The sequence below is a fragment of the Sinocyclocheilus grahami genome, unplaced genomic scaffold (genome assembly GCF_001515645.1).
Source record: "Sinocyclocheilus grahami isolate Dianchi unplaced genomic scaffold, SAMN03320097.WGS_v1.1 scaffold133.1, whole genome shotgun sequence".
Classification (NCBI taxonomy): Eukaryota; Metazoa; Chordata; class Actinopteri; order Cypriniformes; family Cyprinidae; genus Sinocyclocheilus; species Sinocyclocheilus grahami.
Genome location: NW_015505312.1, coordinates 545,145 through 567,169, shown reverse-complemented (window position 1 = coordinate 567,169; position 22,025 = coordinate 545,145). Strand labels below are relative to the sequence as shown.

The 22,025-nt window shown below is 37.3% G+C and overlaps 1 protein-coding gene across 3 annotated transcripts in view; it reads right to left on the bottom strand.

Annotated features, from left to right (window-relative positions):
• Positions 1–22,025, bottom strand: part of spop (speckle type BTB/POZ protein) — a 30,335-nt gene that overhangs the window by 5,957 nt on the left and 2,353 nt on the right. For all 3 annotated transcript variants that reach the window (XM_016279710.1, XM_016279709.1, XM_016279711.1), the window contains exons 3-6: positions 21,648–21,799; positions 13,156–13,283; positions 5,502–5,679; positions 1,771–1,826 (exon numbers count right to left, since the gene is read on the bottom strand). In XM_016279710.1, coding sequence (XP_016135196.1) covers positions 1,771–1,826; positions 5,502–5,679; positions 13,156–13,283; positions 21,648–21,799 — 514 coding nt within the window. The remainder of the gene's footprint in view (positions 1–1,770; positions 1,827–5,501; positions 5,680–13,155; positions 13,284–21,647; positions 21,800–22,025) is intronic.

The window sequence follows — 22,025 nt, the reverse complement described above, 5'->3', positions numbered from 1 at the left end:
TGCTATGGATGCTACGCAAAAGAATAATACAGAGTTTTCGCAGTACCTAAACATCTCCACATCACCCAAAAAAAAAAAAAAAAAAAAAGGGGGAAAAAAAACATGTGGACATCAAAAGTACTCCGGTCCACACCAGAAGTTCCAGTGTGAAAAGTCACTGAAATATCCAGAGAAGTTCAGGAGCAGATATTCAGGAGTCTTTTCTTTAGATGTAACGGGCAACTCATCGGTTTACTCTCTCTCTCTGATGAGATATTTTCTCTCATTCTCTTTAGATTTTCTCTATTGCAGCATCAAATCCATCAATATTCTACAGACATCGCAGCCAAATCACTGAGCCCCAGTAATCATCTAAACCTGACAAACACGCACTGACACATACATGCAGCCACATTCGCTTTCACATGTGCCTATGCACAAACTGAGCCCCAGATCCCATCATTCATCTATTAAGCGCACACACGCTCTTCTCAACACGAAACTCCGTCTCACACATTGCATGGATCTTCAGAAAGCTAATAAGCCGCACAACTAAAAGGAGCAACAGGAAATCTCACTGCTCCACAAACCCCAAACGCAAGCACATCCTGTCCCAAAAAACAGTGCATGATGAAACTCTGGGAAAGGGGGGATACAACACGAGGAGAGAGACAGAGGAATACTGGATCAGCAGATGGTGAAACATGGGAATATCACAGATGATGATAAGAGGAAGAACAGGAAGTGTGTTAGGGGAAGTGTAAGGGGCAATTAGTGCAAATAAGTGTAATTTTAGTATTATTTATATACTACTGGAGTTCTTAATATTTTGAATTAGCTTTAATTTTTTGATTTTCAATGTGCCTTTACCATAATTTTTTAGATTAAATTTATTTTAATTTCAGTTCTATTAGGTTTAATTTTTTTTAGTAAATTGTAGTATTTCATAGCAAACTCATTTTTTGTTAGTTGCTAATGCAATATTTTGATTCATGTTTTTTATATAATATTTCTATTTTATTATTTATTTCAGCTATATTTTAATTAACAAAATAACGATTTTAACCGTTATTACTTAACAACACTGCTGCAAATATATAAAATATATTCCACTAATTCAACTTTTTTTTGTAGTTAACACATTCAGTTCCTTTTATGGTGCAAGAATTGGGTTCATTACTTAGATTACATTATACAAATGAATGTCAAATTAAATGAATAAATGGTAAGAAACATTTCATTAATTGCAAGTGTTAACTTTGACAGTCCTAAAAACAACAATGTCTTCAGTCATCATTTAAATAGACATGTGTAGTCCTCCCGATTAACACAGGCAATCTTTAACGCCTCTATGAACAAACTCCACAGCTCTGATCTATATCAGACCTAACATGACTGCCATATTAAAAAGCCATGCAAGAAAAATGGCAAATAGTGATTTACGATCAGCTATTGAGAACAAGCAGGAAGATGGTACAGTTGAGCAACTCTGTAAATGCGGAGGTATTAGACCACACACACACACACACACACAGCTGGACTGAAAATTAGGCCGCTGATAGTTAGGATGGATTTGAGTCCTACTGGGAGATAACTAATATACTTAGAAACTAGTAAACACTGCAGAAATGAGACATCAGGAAAACACTAGCACGAAAAAAAGCAAGCTGTGCATGAACAAATGTGAGGGCCTCTTTGATTGTGACGGACTAAAAGGATAAGCTTCTGAAGTATAATGACACAAAATGTGAGATAGAAGAGAAGGAAAATAAAATAAATAAACAGGCTCACCTTTTTACTCTCCTCCATCTCATGTTCAAACATAGCGCTGAATACTGGGGAACGTGCTGAGGAAGTGAAAGAGAAGACTTTTTAATGCACAACAAAAACTTCTGATAAAAAATAACATCTGCTAATTATAACAGCGTGAAACAGTGACAGGGCACTTTTTCAGCAGCCTTGGTTGCCCAAGTATTTTTCCCATTCATGTTCTCTGAAGGAAATTTCAAACAGTTTCCTCGAAAAAGAGTTCATGCCATGAACCAAATCAACAAGCTCTGAGATGAATCACAACATTACAAATTTTGATATGAAAAACCTGAAAAAGAAAGCTACAATATGGTCTACTATTTTATATCAGGAAATGTGCTGCTTTTATGGAGCTAGGCAAAAGACGTAATCAGTTCAATATATTTGTACAGTGCTTTTTTTGTTAAATCATAAGCGGGATGGTGAACAAAGATTCTGAGGAAATGTTTCAGTCATCAGCATCAAAAAACAAAACGTCTAACAGTGGTTCCTCAGACAATTTGTGCCGTGGTGCAATTGCCGATGCTTTTGGCTGATTAACCCAGGGGATGATGGCGGCTCAGACCTTCCTCTCTCTGTTAAGTCTGGATATGGAGTCAGATCTGTCTATGGCAACTTTAACTTGTTTAAAGATGTGTGTGAAGTCTGGCACATTCTCTCCCTCACACACGGTCTAATCACAGCTCAGACACCAGCCGATCAGCTCCGTCTCCACGGCGATTAATGAGCACTACCAGGTACGGCCAGATAACGAGGACCCCGCCTCACCACGAGTGACAGCGGGAGAGAGAGAAGCTGCTTCTGAAACCTGAAAAATCCTGCCCTTTCAGGCAGGATACATCACTAGGAAGGTACTTAAATGTTAACTAACATCATGTCTAAGATACCTCTGTCTGTTCGGTTTTTGAAGGAAGCACAGATGCTTCTTTCACTGCCTATGATATCCCACAATCCTGCGCGAGTGGGTCGGTAGTTCTGTGTCTGACAGAGCTCACTGTTGAGCTCACTTCTCACCGTCGAAAACAGTGAAAGTTTATACATTTACATTTTTAACTTATGATTGATTCATTTTTAACAAGATATCAGCAGTGTAGTCATTAAATATTCACTTGGTTATCTCTCAAGCTCACATGAATTTGTTCTTGAAATATAAAAACAGATTCCTTATGAGGTGCCTTAGCTGTCTGCTAAGTGACTGACTGACTGAGCAATAAGACAGCCGTCTTCGGGTTTCAACATCGCCACAGAGAATTAGGACAGAGGGAGATTTGTTTAGTGACCAGACTTCAACAACTTCATAAATACACAAATAAACTTGTCAATGGCTATTTATTTTTATTTTTTGGAAACGTGAATTTTGTGTAAAATAAGCGATAGTTCACCCAAATATGAAAATTCTGTCAATTATTACTCACCTCATCTTCGTTCATCTTCGGAACACAAACTAAAGGGGTCATGAACTGAGAAACCAAAATTCCCTTGATCTTTTGACTTATAAGAGATCATTGTACTATTAAAACTATCCTGTAAGTTTCAGAACTCAAAATGTTGTTGTTAGTTTAAAAACAGCTTATATTGAAGGCAGTCTGTCAAAGACTGTTCTACTCTATGATGTAATAGTGTGGATAAGCACCGCCAACCAATTCAAGCATGTAGTGTAAATAACGATAGAGGCGTGCAGGTCTACGCAGAAACCAAATGATAAAGATGCTCTGAAGACAAGACACTATGCAGTGCCAAGTTTTGGAAAAACAGTGCTTGCATTACCTTCCTTCTGATCCCAATTTTAGGAAAGAATGAATGAACTTTATTTTTAATGAAGATCCAGACTGCGTCAGTAAGAACTTGGTCCTTTGTTCACTTCATTTTACCGCAGATTTGTTTACAAACAAGGCATAATTCGATGCAGGATTTTCAGAAAGATTGAAACTAAAAGATGATGCAGTGCTGACTATATTGGATCCGATGTGGCAACACACAAGTGTGAGAAACTGTTTTTATTACATGATCACCATTTCTTTGTCTCTTCTTACAGATCGTTTTATATATTTTTTTTTTTTAGAGTTATGCAATTTCAACGGAAATCACAGGATGTAGGCTGTCAAACAAACACAACTATTAGCCAATCATAGCAGTGGGCGTCTACTTCTGAGTCTACAATCTGCCACGCCTATTCAAACAGAGCGTTCTGATTAGGGGGTCAAATCCAAGACAGAAAATAGCTTGTTTCTTATAACTTATGTTTTTTTGATGTAAAAATCTTGATAACATTATAAGTGGACCTTAGAGAACAGTACAAAATAAAAAGCAACGGCAGTTCTTAACCCCTTTAAGATATTTTTAATGAAATTCGAGAGCTTTCTGACCCTGCATAGACAGCAAACCAACTGAAATATTTCCAGTCCCAGAAACATAGTAAGGACATTGTTAAGCAGCACCACATGCATGCATCGTGTTACTCTCATGAATGGTGGCGGACAGTGACGCGGAGGAGAAGAGTTATTGAATAAATTCATTATTTTTGTTTCCTTTGCACACAAAAATATTCTTGTAGCTTTCCAAATTTCGGTTGAACCACTGATGTCACATGGACTATTTTAAAGCAGCACTATGTAACTTTTTCTGTGTTCAAAATTTGCAAAATGTATATAATGAGCGAGTACATCATGAATTCATCTTCCAAACCGCGAATTTGTCTTATTCCAAATCACTACGGTACACTTATAATAAGTACTTATATTTGGACTATTGTAGCCTGGTCGGGTCGTCACCACTGCGGAGTAACACATACCTACGTGAATCGCCATAGACATACACTTAGAGAAGTAGCTCCGGTTGGAATGTTCTTCCGTGGGATGTGTGCAGTTCTGTTTATTAACCGCTAGAGTGCCAAAAGTTACATAGTGCTGCTTTAACAATGTCCTTACTATGTTTCTGGGCCTTGAACGTGTCAGTTACATTGCTGTCTATACAGGGTCAGAAAGCTCCCGGATTTCATCAAAAAATATCTTAATTTGTGTTCTGAAGACGAATAAAGGTCTTACGGGTTTGGAACGACGAGTAAACTAAAACATTTAAAAATCTTTTAATGAATTAAAATAATGCTGAAATAAATTTTTAAAAAACCCCACTTATTTCAGGTAGTTGCTAAGGCAAGATTTCTTTTTTTTTTTTTTTTTTTTCTAAAATTACTAAAATTTTTATAAAAAAAAAAATTAAATATAAATATATTGCCAAAAGTTACATAGTGCTGCTTTAACAATGTCCTTACTATGTTTCTGGGCCTTGAACGTGTCAGTTACATTGCTGTCTATACAGGGTCAGAAAGCTCCCGGATTTCATCAAAAAATATCTTAATTTGTGTTCTGAAGACGAATAAAGGTCTTACGGGTTTGGAACGACGAGTAAACTAAAACATTTAAAAATCTTTTAATGAATTAAAATAATGCTGAAATAAATTTTTAAAAAACCCCCCTTATTTCAGGTAGTTGCTAAGGCAAGATTTCTTTTTTTTTTTTTTTTTATTCTACAATTACTAAAATTTTTATAAAAAAGAAAATTAAATATAAATATATAAAAAAAAAAAGGGAAAAAAATTACAAAAGCTCATGAAAATGTTGACATTACTCATCTGCAATTATTTTCTTTCAAAAATCTTAGCATATGTGAATCTCTAAAAAAGTTCACGTAAGTGTGCGTGTTTCCCACATTACCTGCCAGTATGGCTTTGTGTGCCTGGAACTCCTGCCCGGCGACACACAGTGAGCAGTCCGTGAATCTGGAATGTTCCCACAGTCCACCCAGTTCATCTGCCAGCCGGCAGTCAGGAACCTTCACCATGTTCATGGTGTTCTGACCCGAGATGTTCACAGAGTCCTGCACCACACTCACCTAAACACACAAAAACAAAATGCAAAACCAAATTAGTGCTGGCCATTACAAATGTGTGAAATAGTGATAAATAAAAAATACATATAATAAAATAAAATAGATGCACATTTGTGTTGTTATATTATTACTAAATTACATATGGATTATCTCAGCCATTAGCCACTCTGCTTAAACACACACAAACACACACACACACAAAGCCAAACACTATTTTAAAGACACCAGATTCATGTGTGCTGGGTTAACTTATGTTTATTATAAAGACACATTTAAGGACATCCATATGTCAGCCAATATGGTAGATCCCGATTCCAGTGGCTCAGGGGGGACACTACAACGACTGTTCAACAAGGGCAGCCGTCTAGTTATCTCTTAATTTACACAAATTGCCTCAATTTGTTACTGGTCTCTGTGTGTGAGCGTGCGTATGTGTGTGTGGCGGGCCACCATGCTGACTTAGCCACCTGTTCCCGCAGACATAAGCAGGTTCATTTATCTCACTCCAGGAGTCACACACACACACGCTGAAATGCCACAGGTTCTCACACCAAGTTAATTGCCATATAAGGCACATTTCTTTAATGAGCAAAACTCCACACAGACAAACCTCAAGACTGAGGGGGTTTCAAAACCATGTGAGATGCCTATTACAGCATCATGAGACTGTACTGAACATTCACTTCAGATTTGAAAAGTCTGTAAATGTAATGAAAGAAAACTGGACATTTCTCTGCAAAATGACCCCATAATGCTCAGAGGGCAAGAGTTTGAGGTAAAATCAGGAGCCGACAAGAGTGAAATGACAAAAAATAAAAGTAAAAAGGAGTGAGAATGAGACGGAGATGGATAGAGATGGAGGAGAGCGAGTATGACACAGGAAGAGGGTAAAAGAGCACCACAAACAGGAAATTAAATGTCAAGGACCCTTGTATGTTCTTAATGGAGGAGCAGACTTTCCCCTGAAGGAAAACAGGGAAGACAGCAGACGAGAAGGAGAGGGACAAACAAGGAAAGAGGACGAGAAAACGAGCAAGATGAGGACAGGCTGGGGAGCAAAAAAAAAATATATATAACCATTTCCTTTTCATCCTTTCTGCTGTACATAAACCTAAAACTAACAAGTTGTTATGGGCATCACAACACAAATTCTTCACAAAAACACTGCAATACCAGCAAAACAACAGAAACAACCACCAAAACGCCTGCACTAACATCACAACAACAAAAAACACCATTAAAACATCTGAACTAAAGACACAAGGATAGAAAACCCCTTCCTATTAAGCAGCATTCTAGAGCTGTCACGATTTCTTGATTCAATTCTAGTACTCAATTTAAAAAAAAATCCTTGATTGCATTTTATGTGTCGAGTAACGGAAGTGGCACATTCCACGGACGAGAATCCACGAAACGCATTATTACCATTTTTTCAAGGCTGCATGATATATTAAGCCATTTAAAAATCATAATAAAGCATAATGCTATTGCAAAATCACAAATGCTACGATTCAATTAAATAAATTCAATTCAAAATGAAACTTTAAACCCTCGCTTTGAGTTTACACATTTTGATGTCCACATATTCAAGAAATTACAGTATGCTGTAGCATTTCTGTCGTAAAAAAATGGCCAAATATTAAAGAATAAGTGGATATTAAATTAACAATGTTGTTTAGTCAATATTAAACAAGGATTCGTTTGCGCAGTAAAGTGTAAAAAAAAAACTGTCAGTCCGTTGGCGCCCTCTGCAGGCATTTGTTATAATGCATAATGTACATTAGCGCTATTGTTCATAATACTTATGTATTTTTGTCTTATTGCTATTATATATGTATGTTGAGTAATTTTAAAGGCTATTGTTCACGTAGGTCTATTTAAAAAAAAAAAAAAAAAAAAGATTATCTGATTACTCGATTAATCGTCAGAACAATCTACCGATTACTTAATTACCAAAATAATTGTGAAGGACAACCCTACAGTATTCATAGAGCTTCAATAAAAATACAAATTTATTAATTTCAAATTAATATGAAACAGGGTCAAAAAGGCCTTATGATAATGTTGTAGTGTCATGATTCACAACAAATAACATGGCCCAAATCTTATGATTATTATTGAAGATTCAAGAGTTAAACGTTTTTGAAGATTTTTATTACGGATGCACCGAATGTGCGGCAACTGAAATTATTCCGTTTTTTTCAGTTGCCGAACATTCGGTGAATAAGCGAAAAGACCGAATAAATTGTACCGAACAATGATGTGGTGCGATCAAATAGAGGCACTCACTAATGTAGCAAACATGTCAGCAGTGTGGAAGCATTATAAGCACTGACAGCGAGAGACTCTTTAGTACCGAATCGCATGTCTCCGATGTTGCTGGTTACTGTATGATGATTGAAATCGCGAAATGGCCTCAAACAATTAGTAAATAAACTGCAGAACGTTGTTTTCTAATACACACACGAATTGCATGTATTCAAACAGCGCTGTTCGAGCTTGCGGCGCTATCTGCTTGTTAGTCAGGGTTCAAAGTCCAAAGCGCAAGGAAACCTGCGCTGAAACTGTATTACTCGTCAGCTGCTATTTTTATGCATTTTTGAAATGAAATAAGACAACAATGATAATAATTACAACAGCTCTATAAATAAATTATAACACACACATAGTGTTAGTGTAAAATAATTATCTTCTGCTCGGCAAGGCTGCATTTATTTGTACAGTAAAAAGTACATATAACTGATTCAAGAAGTGGGTCTCGAAAATGGCCAAAAAATATTATTGGCCATAACTTATTAATTTGAATTTAAATTGTGCTTTGTTGGTATAGTGTCTGCTAGAACGTAACAAATATTCAGTGTTAAGTATATATTTATAAATTGTTGTTTTGTAAATAATTTTTATATTTTTTTTTATTTTGAAAAGCTAGACAAAACAGTAAAAAGCACATTTTGGCCATTTAATTTATGCAATGGTGGAAAAAAATTGGCAAAATATATGGATACAAAATGCGAAAAAAACGTGTTCGGTATTCGTCCTTCGGTCCAGTGTTTCATTATGTTCGGCTTCGGCCAAGAATTAGCTGCTGAATAAGTCACTGGAGTTATGCCTATCTGTCTGTTTACAAACACAAGACTTTATCTTCAGCCTCAGAAATAGGACGGATCACTACTTTAAAGTCAAGCACAACACTTTAATGAGCAGTGCAAGATGGACACTAGAGCAGCTCTGTGCTGTCTGGACTCAAGTATGACTGAACTGCTTATTGTGTGTAAATCTAAACACAGCAACTAATGAGGGAGGAGGGTGTAAACTAGTGCATGTACGCTACTCTTCCACTGAACTTGATTAATGAACATGCGACACACACTCAAACTCGCTGAGTGAAACCCATGTGAGGACATTCATCACTCACTCATTAGTGGCACGCAAAACTGAAAAAGGCAGAGACAAGATGGGAAAAAAAGGGAGGAACAATAAATGCAGGTGACTTCCTGCATCTATAAATACACACTTCAGGACAGCGGCAGTCCTGACTACTAGCGCTGTATCAGACTCATGCTAATGAGCTTGTCCAGGTCATAATGAATTCATTGATTAATCAAACCAAGCAGTGCGTAATTTACACACACTTTAATTAGAGAATTACCACACAGTATCTTCTCACTTCAACTCTTAATAACAAACACTCCTCCACTGCACACCAATGCAAAAGACAATTAAGCACAGAATTTCCCACTACCGGACACCATAAACATATTTCTCAAATAAAATACACAGACAGATAATAACAGATAGATTTGAGTCTGTTTGTATTTTATGTATATACATACAAATACAGATCAGACAGACAGACAAGACAGACAGACTGATCAGACAGACAGATAGGCAGACAGACAGACTGATCAGACAGACAGACACTAATGTGTATATCTGATGTCAAAACTATGTGGCCAATTGTATTCATTTCATCCTAAAAAAAAAAAAAAATGCGACCGACAAACCGAGAGGCAAGCTTTATTTGTAAGCAGCTGTGCGTTAGTGTCAGAGAGCTGGTGTTTATACAGTCATTCTGTTTCAGACTACACATACGCTTTTACACGCATCATTTCGACACAAGCTGTTCAAGTCTGGCCCTGACCGCTAACCTCTCTTTTTCTCCTTCACCTGATCTTATTCCTCTCTTTCCCTCCTTCTGACACCAGCATCTGCCTCTCGTCTCACTGAACTGTCTGTGATTATGTATGCGTGTGAGCGGACTCGTCTGCAGAGAGACTACCGACCTCATGCATCCGTGAAAAGGGATTCCTGACTTTGAAAACACCCTTTGTAGAGATGCAAGCACAATGCTGAGGTAAAGATTAATGCATTTTGAGGATCACACCACATCAGTGTGTCACATATAGTGTGAATGTTTACAGGGAAACTTACAAATGTTAAATACTAACATATTCAAATCCTCTTTCACTTTCATTAGGGTAACATGGTTTAGCACTTATACCAATCCCTCGCCTTCCCTCTATCACATTCTCATCGCTGCTGAGCCCTCTGTGTTTTGAGGGTGAAGAGGAACAAAGCAGATGCTGCAGGTACAGAACTTTCCTCTTACAGTAACATTCACCCAGAAAAGAAAATTATCACAATTTCCTTCCTTCATGTCACACCCAAACCTCTGGAACATAGACTACTATCCAAAAATGTGGGCTAATTAAAAAACCAACAATGTCAACACTGATGTTGCTTCTACTATTATTATCATTATGATTTTTTTTTTTTCGTTTTTAACTGATTGTATTACATATGCTATTCAACTATTATATTATCATATTATATATATATAGCTATTATATTTGATAAGAGTTGTTTATCATTTTTGTCCTATTATTGGTTTTGATTGTTTGTGGGGTTTTTTCTTTCATTTAGCTTCAGGCTTAATAATATCTAATAATAATAATAGCCTTCCAGCTAACTTGGGTAAATTTACATTCATGAATGTTGATTAATGTACACTTTCCCTTTCTGAAATGAAAAATGAATTAAATTAATTAATATATTTTTTTTAATTAATATTCAGAAATTATGCATTAAATACTGTATATGTAAATCTTTACTGTTATCAAATGTGAATAATGTTACAAATGTCTATTAAAAATGCTGTTCTTTTAAAGAATCCTGGGGAAAAAAATCATGACCAAATGTTTCTACAAAAATATTAAGCAGTACAACCGTTTCCAACACAGATAACAAATCAGCATATTAGAATGATTTCTGAAGTATCATGTGACACTGACAAATGGAGTAATGATGCTGAAAAATCTGTTTGGCCATCACAAAAATAAATTACATTACTTAATTACATTAAACTAGAAAACTTATTTAAAATTGTAATAATGTTTCACATTATTACTGCTTTTACGGTCTTTTTCATCAAACAAATGCTGCCCTGGTGAGCATAAGAGATGCTTCTTTCAAAATAATTAAAAAAATCTTCGACTCCAAACTTTTGAAAGGTGAAATTTTTGAAGAGTTGTACTGTACTGTATTTGCTCTTTTTGATGCAACAAATGGGGACTGAGACTTCAAACAGGATTCAAGAGCACCATGAAAGTATGAGGGCGAGTAAATAATTTTCATTTTTCAGTAAACTATTCCTTCAACTTGCTACCATTTGTAAACTTCTGTGTGTGTGTGTGTGTGTGTGTGTGTGTGTGTGTATATGTGTGTGCGCGTGTGTGAATGTGTGTGTGTACATACATATCAGCAGCAGATGTTGCAGCCGTAGTGGATCTGAGATATCAGTGTGGCATATGGCTGCACTGAGTGAAAGATGGCTGCTGTCAGATGGAGAGAGAGAAGTGTAGAGCTCATTTATTTACTATGAGCAATCTACCTGCTGGAGGATGGAGGTGGAGCGAGGGAGCGATGGAGAGGTGAGAAAGAAAAAGAAAGAGAAAGCAAGTACAGGTGAAGGAGAGAAGACCTGAGAGAGCATATAGCCTACAGAGAAAAACATTATAGAAAGAGAAATGGAACGAGAAAAGGAAAAGGTGGGTCGAACAAGCGAAAATAGCTACTAAAGTCAACGAATCATTAGCGAAAACTGACGCGTTATTAGTCTGATTTCATCAATCTTTAAAATGCAGAGAAAGGAACCAGAATTAGACATACTCTTTTTCCTTCAAAATCCCTCCATCTCACTGGCCACAATGACACCAAGTATTTCACCTCTAATGGGACCCCTCTACTCATTAAAAACAAGAGAGAAAAAGAGAGAGAGGGAAAGGTATGCTCAGGCCCTTACTTAAGGAGCTAACACCTAAAAAAGAAACCGCATAACAGAGGACAGAGAAACAGAGAGAAGCACTTCAAATGTAGGCAAAAAAAAAAAGAGAATGGAATTGTGGGAGGAAAACTGAGTTAAGAATGGTGCAAGAAGAAAGGAAGGAGGAGGCAATGCTGACGTTCTGGGAAATAATAATGAGACACAGGAAGAGAGTGGAGAGGAGGAGGAGGAGAGAGGAGAGGAAAGACTTTGTCCATCTTGATTAGGATGTGTAAAACTACATATTTTCAAGACTAGCAGACTAATTAGTCTAAAGGAAACCCTGTATAATTAAGTTGATATCAGGTTCACCTGACCCCTATCAGACATGTTTCTTTGGGAGTGTTTACATAAGGCACTTTCTTGTGTTTAAAAACAGCTAGACCGTGCGCAGCGGAATAAAACTTGGACCTTGAGACTTTTAAAAAATATATATTTTTAACATCATCTAAACAAAAGTTGTAGCAGTACACTCAAAAAAACAGTGTGTGGCATGACGCAACAACTAAAAGCATCCGTCTGAACGTCTATGACTATAGTACAATGGTTTAAAGCGGGTGATTTTAAAGACCGGTTTGTTAAGAGCTCTTTCAAAACAATGCGATTCTGGGGTCTCGTAACTTTTAACTGTTATAGCTGAAATCGCCCATGATCAATCATATATTTACATTTTTCAAATAAAAAATAACCTTCCCTACTTACACTACCGTTCAAGTTTGAGGTCAGTAAGATAATGAAAACGTTTATTTAGCATGGATGGATTAGTCACTTTTGATCTATTTTCTTTTTTAGCTTTAGCAAAAAAAATCTATCCCCGTTTCCACAAAAATATTTAGAAGCTTTCAACACTGATAACAATAAGCATCACACATCAGCCAATTAGAATGATTTCTGAAAGATCATGTGACCCTAAAGATTAGAGTAATGGCTGCTAAACATTAAGCTTTTTCATCACAGGAATAAATTATTTTAAAATTGAAAACAGTCATTTAACATTATAATAATATTTTTTGATCAAATAAATGCAACCTTGCGGAGCATAAGAGACTTAACTTTCAAAAACAAAAAAGAAAACCTTACAGACGCCAAACTTTTGGAAAGTAGTATATTTTAAACCTACGAAAGGAAGTGCTTATGATTGGTCGTGCATCGCTTACCTCACAGAAGAGTGTCAATTTGTCATCAGGCAGCAGTCCGTTGGCCTCATCCAGGAGGAAGTCTCGCCTTATGAACTTCTTGAACCCCCAGTCTTTTCCTTGTACGAAGCGATACGCCCGCTGGCTCTCTGAACAAAAATACAAAATAAAGCATATTGGCACAAAATTGATTAGGTGGACACAGAACACCGGCCTTGCTCCAGGTCTCTGTAATGGCATGACCTATTAACAAAATCCCATCGAAATAACTTTCACCATGCACTATAATTCAGTCTCAGTATTAGAGGGAGGCAAAAACAATCTATGCAATAAATCTCACACATATCTCAGACTAATCTGAATCCAAATACACCTTAAGAGGCTTTTCTGCCTGTCTGGCAAGGTCTATAATCTTGCTCTCCATTAATTTCTGCATTATAACCAGTCTGATTATTTTGTGATTTTTCACTCTCCTGCAGTTTCTCTGAAAGCACCTTAAACCTACATGAATGCATTTGTATTTTTATAGCTGCTATGTCCAAATCTTCACTCCATCTTGACTGTAGATGTTTCAGCTGACCAGCAGGATTAGGTTCATCTCAATTTCACATAAGCCACACTGAAAGGTATTTTGGGGGAGAAAAAAAAAAAAAGATCTTCACCATTACAATAAGCTTTCTACAATACAAGTGTAGTGACAACAAGCATTTGCAGTTTAATTATCAATTTTAAAAGACACCAGAACAAAAAAAGAGGCAGAATAAAAGGGAGAACAAGGGGAAGGAGAATAAATGGAAGAGAAAGGGAAAAGACAACAAAGACGAAGTAAAAGGAACAAGAATAAGAAGGGAAGAGTCTACAAAAGCAGGAAAAAGAATAAGACAAGAAAGAGAAGAAAATAAGGAACAACAAGAGAAGGATGAAGAACAAGAATACAAGAAAGTGATGCTGAATCAAGACGTGTCGACAAAATCCTACTGGAGGATTTCTCCTTAGTCACTACGTTCATACACAGAAGGGGAGAGAAGAGAAATACATGACAGAGAGTGGGGAAGAGCGAAAAAAGGAGAGATGAATAGATTCCTTTGTGCTTCTGTTGCATTGTGGGTATGTGTGACAAGCACACTCTATCAAGTGTGACATCCTCTCTTCCTAAAGCGTTACACTTGTTCTAGAGAAGCATCTTTCCTCTTTTCTCAGTCGGTCGAGCGCAGCTGGGGCTCAAGTCATTGCCGGTTAATCTGCTGCTGTTTGTTTGTGTGTGTGCAGGTGTTTTAACATGGTGTGAAATGGCTGCGTGTTCACAGCTCAACTGTGACAGTCATACAGATCTGCGCAATAGAGGAGCACTGGAAGGGCAACCAAAGACATGCCTCAGGAAGACCCTGGTCTCCCTTTAAACCAGAACTTAAGTCACAGCAGATTTCCAATAACTGCTGCTGCAGGTATCCAACAGCAGAAAGGACAATATAATGCTAATTATTACGATTACGAAAAACCCCATTTTAGGAACATAGCTTTTTGAAATGACAATTAAGCACATGTCCACTCCAGATTCAATTTAAATAGATGTTACAATATATATTCAAAATGTATTTAAGATGTATTAATACTTTGAAAATTTTACATTCACATATTTTACAATAATGAGAATTGGGGGATAAGGGCAGTTGCGAAGTGTGCTTAACCGTCATGCAAGTAAATACATTAACTAACTTTGTGGCCTGGCATCACTTTATTTTCATTAAATTAAAAAATTATACATGCTGTCTTTTAGTTGTGTGGAAAACAGGCACACCTTAAAGACTTATATAGCGAGAGAACAAGAGAATATAGACCAATTTCAGTGTTTGCAAACAGTGATTATGTGATTACAGTGAAAATGACAGTTTTCAAGTAGCAGCCTATGGAAGCCATGGAATAAAATAAAAAATAAAAAAGTAAATTTGAGTTTATATTTAAAAATTCTGACATTATTCTCGCAATTCTGAGATTATATCTCACAATTCTTATAAAAAAATTCAACTTGTCATTCTCTCTTTTCTCAGAATGATGAGTTCATATGCCACGCATCTGGCTTTTTTCCACAGAATTGGCAAACTTGCTATAGTGGAGTTAAATCGAGTTCTAAAGTCCGAACTAGGAGATATAAACTTGCATCTGCAAGAAAAAAGAAGTTAGAATTGTGAAATAAAATAGGTAAATGTTATAGGTTTAAATAGTATTTCATGCTGTAACTGTAGGGCTAATAAAATATGCCCCCTATGAAGTGAACTGCATATGTGAATATTATGTAGACCTATTGTTTGAATCAAATTTATGCTTTAAAAGTAGAGTAATCATAACAGGTTTCATCAATAGTCTGTCCTTTTAAATATCTGCGTTTAGCTTTAAATGGTGTCTTTGAAGACAGTATTCAATAAAAATTATTTACATTCCAATTCTGACATCCAAAGGCACAACAATACTTTTTTTTCTCTTATTCCATGGCTTCTACCCATTTGCCTCCACTTGTTACCAGTGTTTTTCTGCCACCACAATGCGCGCGCAGCTGCAAGTGATGTAACTGTGACGTCGGCTCCAAACTGGTCGAATCTAATGAGTCATGCATAAAAAAATACATCTCAAAATGGTCAAGTATTGGCCAATTTATTGGTCTAAGTTATGCCTCTGCTGAGGTAATTCTTGCAATATGTGACTGCCCGTATTGCTCATGAGTTGTGATGTCTCAAATTGGACAGACAAGAGTGTTCACAGATGGCATGGTTTGATTCAGCTGCTTTGGAGAAGATGCTGATGGACCGGTGGGTAATTAACCCTCCCAGAATCAAGAACTCCTCAGTAAATCAAGTTACTCACCTATTAAATGGGAGAAGCAGAATTTCAAAACAATTTTTCAATCCCCACACCATACGGGCTTGAACACACCACAGGTGAAAGCTACTTTGCTGGTCATATGAAGAAAAAACGATGCCATTTCACATGTTTATGCAAAACCCTTGCCCACAGATGCATAAACCTTTCATGAAACATAAAGGAAGATTGACAGGGGGTGGAAAGAAAGAGTGACAGAGACACTGATTGGTCTCTCGAGGAGGTCTGGGGTCAGATCAGGGCAGTGGCTAAATTTGTGCTCTCATTGGGGACATCTAGCAACTAACCAATTGCAGTAGGGCAGGGCAAGTTCCTGTTGGCATCCAACCAGGGTCAGGCCTCTGTGGACACGAATACACAAGCAGAAACGAGGAGGAGTGTTTTAGGACATCTGACAGAATACAGCTCCAATAAAAAGGACTGACAGATGGATTATGCAGGGAGAAGAGAGAGTTAAAGCAATGAAATAGAAAGAGCAGCCAGTGGCAATACATATTCAGGCCTCGGCGCTGGGCTTTGGGGCACAGTGCCTAATGTCCTGGCACACAGAGAGAAAAAGAGAAGGTTGCTCGATCGCAAATGCACTAAGCATACACAGAAAGCCAGGGAGGTCAAAAGGCCAAGTTCTGTTTGCCCATACTTTAAAACACGTCTGTAAGTGAGCAAAACTAGACGAATTCCTGTGGGCATGCATCAATTGACCAGAGTTCAACAGCAAACCATTTTAATCCACAACACCGCAATTTCGAACTCCTTGAGAAAAGACATTGAGGGCGTCAAGTAGTCTCAGCCTCGGACGAAACACCCATTGACCGCCCACAGATGACCTGATGCATACTTCGCACACACACACAAAGCAAAAGTTGGCTGAAATAACCAGTTGGCTTGCACATATGCAATTTTCAGGTGTCAGGATACACAGGTTTTTCTGCTGGAGAATATTTCCTCATTGGATTTGCCAATGTTTGCGAGGACCATGGCATCTACTCTTTGAAAGATTTCCAAGAATTACACTCGAGCCACTTAGTAGCAAGCAAATTATATCTTTTAGCAGATGGTCTTTTAGTTAGATGGTCGCTTCCCGTCTATATGGGTGGATCTTGTACAGAATAAGCTTTAAAGTGGACAGATTTTTCAAGAATATTCAAAAGTCTGGCTACATGACACTAAAAAGAGAAATATAGTGAGATCGGTCACATTTTTCTGAACAACAACAACAACATCCTCGACTTACACTCTGCCATTAATAGAGAGTTCAGTAGCACAATGTCAGAACAATAATGTAAGTAAACTGACATTCTCAAAACAGCATCAACACAATCCTCCAGTGTAAACACCATCCAATAATTCCTCTAACCTTGACACTCCTGTACAAACATACAGAGAGCAAAACACCTTTAACTGCCTGATATGATAAACAGTCAACTCTGATCGGCTTGTCTCGATTGGGTCTGTAAAAACTTCTGGTCTCTGGGCAGCTCTTGGCTGGAATAAGCTGCATTGTGGACCACACTATGTTGTTAGTCAAACGTCCGGCTACGTGAGAACACTGCAAAGTATTGTTAAACTAAATGTACAATATATGAGAGCAACAAAAACAAACAGAGTTTAATAGCAGGTTATGAAATTAACACCTGTCACCAGTTGAATGCTGATAATTTTATCACAGATGTGGCGGGTAACTTGTAAGACATCTCGAATTGACTTTTGACAGGAAATGTTGTTGCTTAGAAGCAACGACACGAACTTGAATATTACATAAAACAGACAAAAGCTATCAATGTGCATGTTGGACCAACGCATATCGCTGTTAGCTTCTGCACATTGTTGAAAAAGGTTGGTTTTTTTTTGAGTGTTTTCAAAAAGTAGTCAAATAGAATATGAATTCAAAAAAAATTTCACTTTCAAAGCCATGGACAACGTGAATACAAAGGGTACAGACGTCTTTTTAGGTTCCCATACATTAAATAGGTTTTTGTGCATTTATTTCACATGCATTTGAATTAGATATACTAAATATTCACCCACAAATGTGGTTGACCAGCCAAAAAATCATTTAAATCCTCATCCTTCTGTGGCTTTACATAGAAACAGTCAGCATTATAAATGTTGATCTATGGGAATATTAAAAGCTACAGGCCACACGGGGCTCAGAGCAACAGCAGTAAAGCTCTGTTGTGTAAATGTTCATCAAACGGTCAATAGCCAATAAAGCACATTCAGAATCAATATCTGCCAGCACGCAGTCTCATCTGTATAACTACACACAGCACGCAGTGAAAGGACCGTCAACTGAGTAGTTTATACACTACTCAACCATCCAGTGCTCTCCTGAAACTGGTTTCATATGTCCGTCAGACCTGATCACTGATCCTCAGAGAGGACCAGGTTCCTCAGCACCTCTATTTGTTCGTCGTCATGCCCAGGACTGACTCCATAAACACAAGTCATGCTGCAGAGTCCCAGTGCCTTCTCACAGCCCTCTTAATTAAAGCACTTTACTTTGTTTTTATTTCTCTTTCTCCACCTCTGCTTTTTCCCCCTCCTCTCTCGTTCATCTCGCTCTCCCCCAAGAGGAGGGCAGGATTAAATTGGATTCTAAATGATCCAGAACCGATAGAGCAATTTCTGCTGCCATATTTTCATCCTCCGTCCCACTTTAAAAACTCTCCCCATCACTGTACGATGGCTGTCGGCACTCCCCAAGCACGTCACCCCACTCCCCAATTCCAGAGGGGCGCTAAATGGAGAGAACGTTGAGTGGAGGAAAGAGATGGAGGAGAGAGGGGGAGTGCGGGGCAAAACACAAGGAGCGCCTTCTCGCCCATTAAGGTGTAGAAAATGAGAAAATTGGAAAATGAGAGACGGGGTTGTTCAACCTCTCATCTCATCTCGCTGCCACAATCTGGCACCCTTTTCTCTTTCTTTCGCTCCCGTTCCTCTGCCCATATGTGAGATTCTTCAAAAAGATGAGAGTGTGACTGCTGCTCGCACCTCAGTTTAATCTCTCCAGGCCACGCAATCTCTCGCCGCCTTTTGTGTAACATCTAATTCAGGCTTGCATAAAACCGTCAGCATCGACGCAAGGACGATTCAGGGGCGGTTTACCAGCTTAAGCTTACCTTGCCTAAAAATCACACAAGTGGGGTTTGAAGAACATTTGTTTTTTAATGTTAATGTAAATGTATTGTTTGTACACCAGTTGTACATTGTTTATAGAGAATTAGTTCACTGTATATCAAAACAAAAGCAAGCATTTAGTGTCTGTCCTATATACACATGGGCAGAGATGTGGTGAGGAGAACTTTAAAGGACCCAGAAATTAAAGTTCTGTCATCATTTACTTTATTTACAAATCTTTATTTCATCCAGCACAATAGCTCAATATCCTTGAAATCCTTTCAAATATAACAGATGTGGATGAAGACTAGATCCATTATGGTCTAAAATAACAACAACAAAAAAGCAGCATTTTAGTATAAAAATGTGTTGTGATATATTTCATGTTCTCTGCAGCCAGCCATTCGATAGCTTTGTGTAAGGAACATACTAAAATGTCATTAAAACCTTGACATTTGCTCCAGCTGTCCTTGGCAATTGATTCAGTTCACAAAAAAAGGTAATACAAAAAAAAGATTTAACAGCATTTAACAGTTAAATAGAGGGGAAGATTATCGGTTAACTGCCTAAATTTCAGTCTGTTCATCACACAAATCGATCATATGACTTCAAAACACCTGTTCATGAATCAGACTGATCCAGTTCACGAGATTAACTCACTCAATGATCAATCGCAGCATTTAACAGTTAAATAGAGGGGAAGATTATCGGTTAACTGCCTAAATTTCAGTCTGTTCATCACACAAATCGATCATATGACTTCAAAACACCTGGAATATAGTGCACGTCAGAGTCACTTTATCATACACTTTTGTTGCCTTTGCATCCTTCTTTAAGTTTGAAAACTACACTCCTCATTCATTGTAGATGCATTAAAAACAGCAATCTGTACATTATATGTTCCATAGAATAAAAAAACTATTTGGGTTCGACATGAGGGTGAGTAAACGATGGCAGAATTTTCAATTTTGAGTGAACTAATGAACTTTTGGACAGAGCAAAAACTGGGTAAATTAGAATGTTTAGTTGAAGACTAAAGTTCCTAACAAAACACACACGTTTTTGTTTCACCATTTCTTCTCTATATACCAATAAACTCCATAAACTTGCGAGCTACAAAATTCACTGACCTAACACACACATACCCACATTCATATCATATGCACATTGATTTTTTTCAATGTGTTATGTTTACATTTATAAATGCGCATTCACCAGCTTTTAACATCCACACCAGGATGTCAGAAATATTTTTCCTATGAGAATAACAAAACCACCTTACAGGAACACACACACCCCACAGCTATGAATAATACTTGGTTAAAAAAAAAAACAGAAAAGCGAAATCAGGCATAAAGTTGTTCCATCTGAGCAACTGTAATTCAGAGGCACTGAAGGCCAAACCCCCTGAAACCCACTTACACCCATCAAACAGGACAGCCTGGAGGCCATCACCCCAAAAAAATCTCAATTAAAACACTGCCGCCTGCCTCAAATTTAATAATACAAGGGGAAAAGTTCACATTGAATGTTATTACTTTCACAGAAAATACCGCACCATTCACACTTTCAGAGGCATGCCAGTCTGTGTAACTTTGTTTCGAAGGTATCCGTGTTTGTAGGATCTACAGGTCCCTAAAGGGATCAAGCGATACTGAGCTAGTCTGCAAAAACACTCTCTGATTAAATAAATGTTTCATAAAACACTGATTGTGATGAGTATGCGGGAATGAAATTTGCTTCTGCTTATGCACAGTTTATTTTAAGGAGATCAAATTATATACTAGATTAGAGGTGGACAAAAATCTCTGTATGAGCAATTTTATATCACTAAAACGATACAGTTATTTTGGCTGGCAACCAATTTAAATGGTTTATATATGTGACCCTGGACCACAAAACCAGTCTTAAGTCGCTGGGGTATATTTGTAGTAATAGCCAACAATACATTGTATGGGTCAAATTTTTTTTTTGTATTATTTTTCTTTTATGCCAAAAACATTTGGATGTTAAGTAAAGATCATGTTCCATGAAGATATTTTGTAAATTTCCTACTGTAAATATATTAAAACTTAATTTTTGATTAGTAATATGCATTGCTAAGAACTTCATTTGGACAACTTTAAAGGCGATTTTCTCAATTTTTTATTTTTTTTGGCACCCTCAGATTCCAGATTTTCAAATAGTTGTATCTCGGCCAAATGTTGTCCTATCCTAACAAACCAAACATCAATGGAAAGCTTATTTATTCAGCTTTCAGATGATGTATACATATCAATTTCGAAAAATGTATCTTTATGACTGGTTTTGTGGTCCAGGGTCTCATATAAGAAATAATAAAATAGCTGAAATGAAATTAGCTACCTTTAAACTGCTAATTCTTTTTATTTGAAACTGGATGGACACAAGACAAAAGACAGCTTATATAAGGAAGCTAATACCATGGTATAAACTATCGTACTGCTTCCTTCCCCGAATAAAAAAATTATTAATTCTTAAGAAATTGATAAAAATCTCACCCATAGCTTTGGTTTCCTCGCCCTTAGCGTTAAGGATGGAGAACTTGAACTTCGCCCGAACCTCACTCTTAGGACAGCTGACCAGGAGCAGATAGAGCGACAGATAATCTTTACTCTCTTCATCCAGACCTTTTGGATTCACTCGCAAACACCTGCTCAAAAACAAAGAATATTACATCAGCAGTTACACTTTGTCTTAAGCCCTATTCGCACGGGATTAGTATTATCTGGGGACTTTGTGTGATTTTGAAATTACCCCCCACCTCTGAATTTGTGGTGCATTCGCACGGGATAAGCGAAGACTGTGATTTTACTCGAATTTACTGACTTATCTCCCGGATGCGATGTCAAGGCTTTGAGAGTCCCGTTCTATGGTCC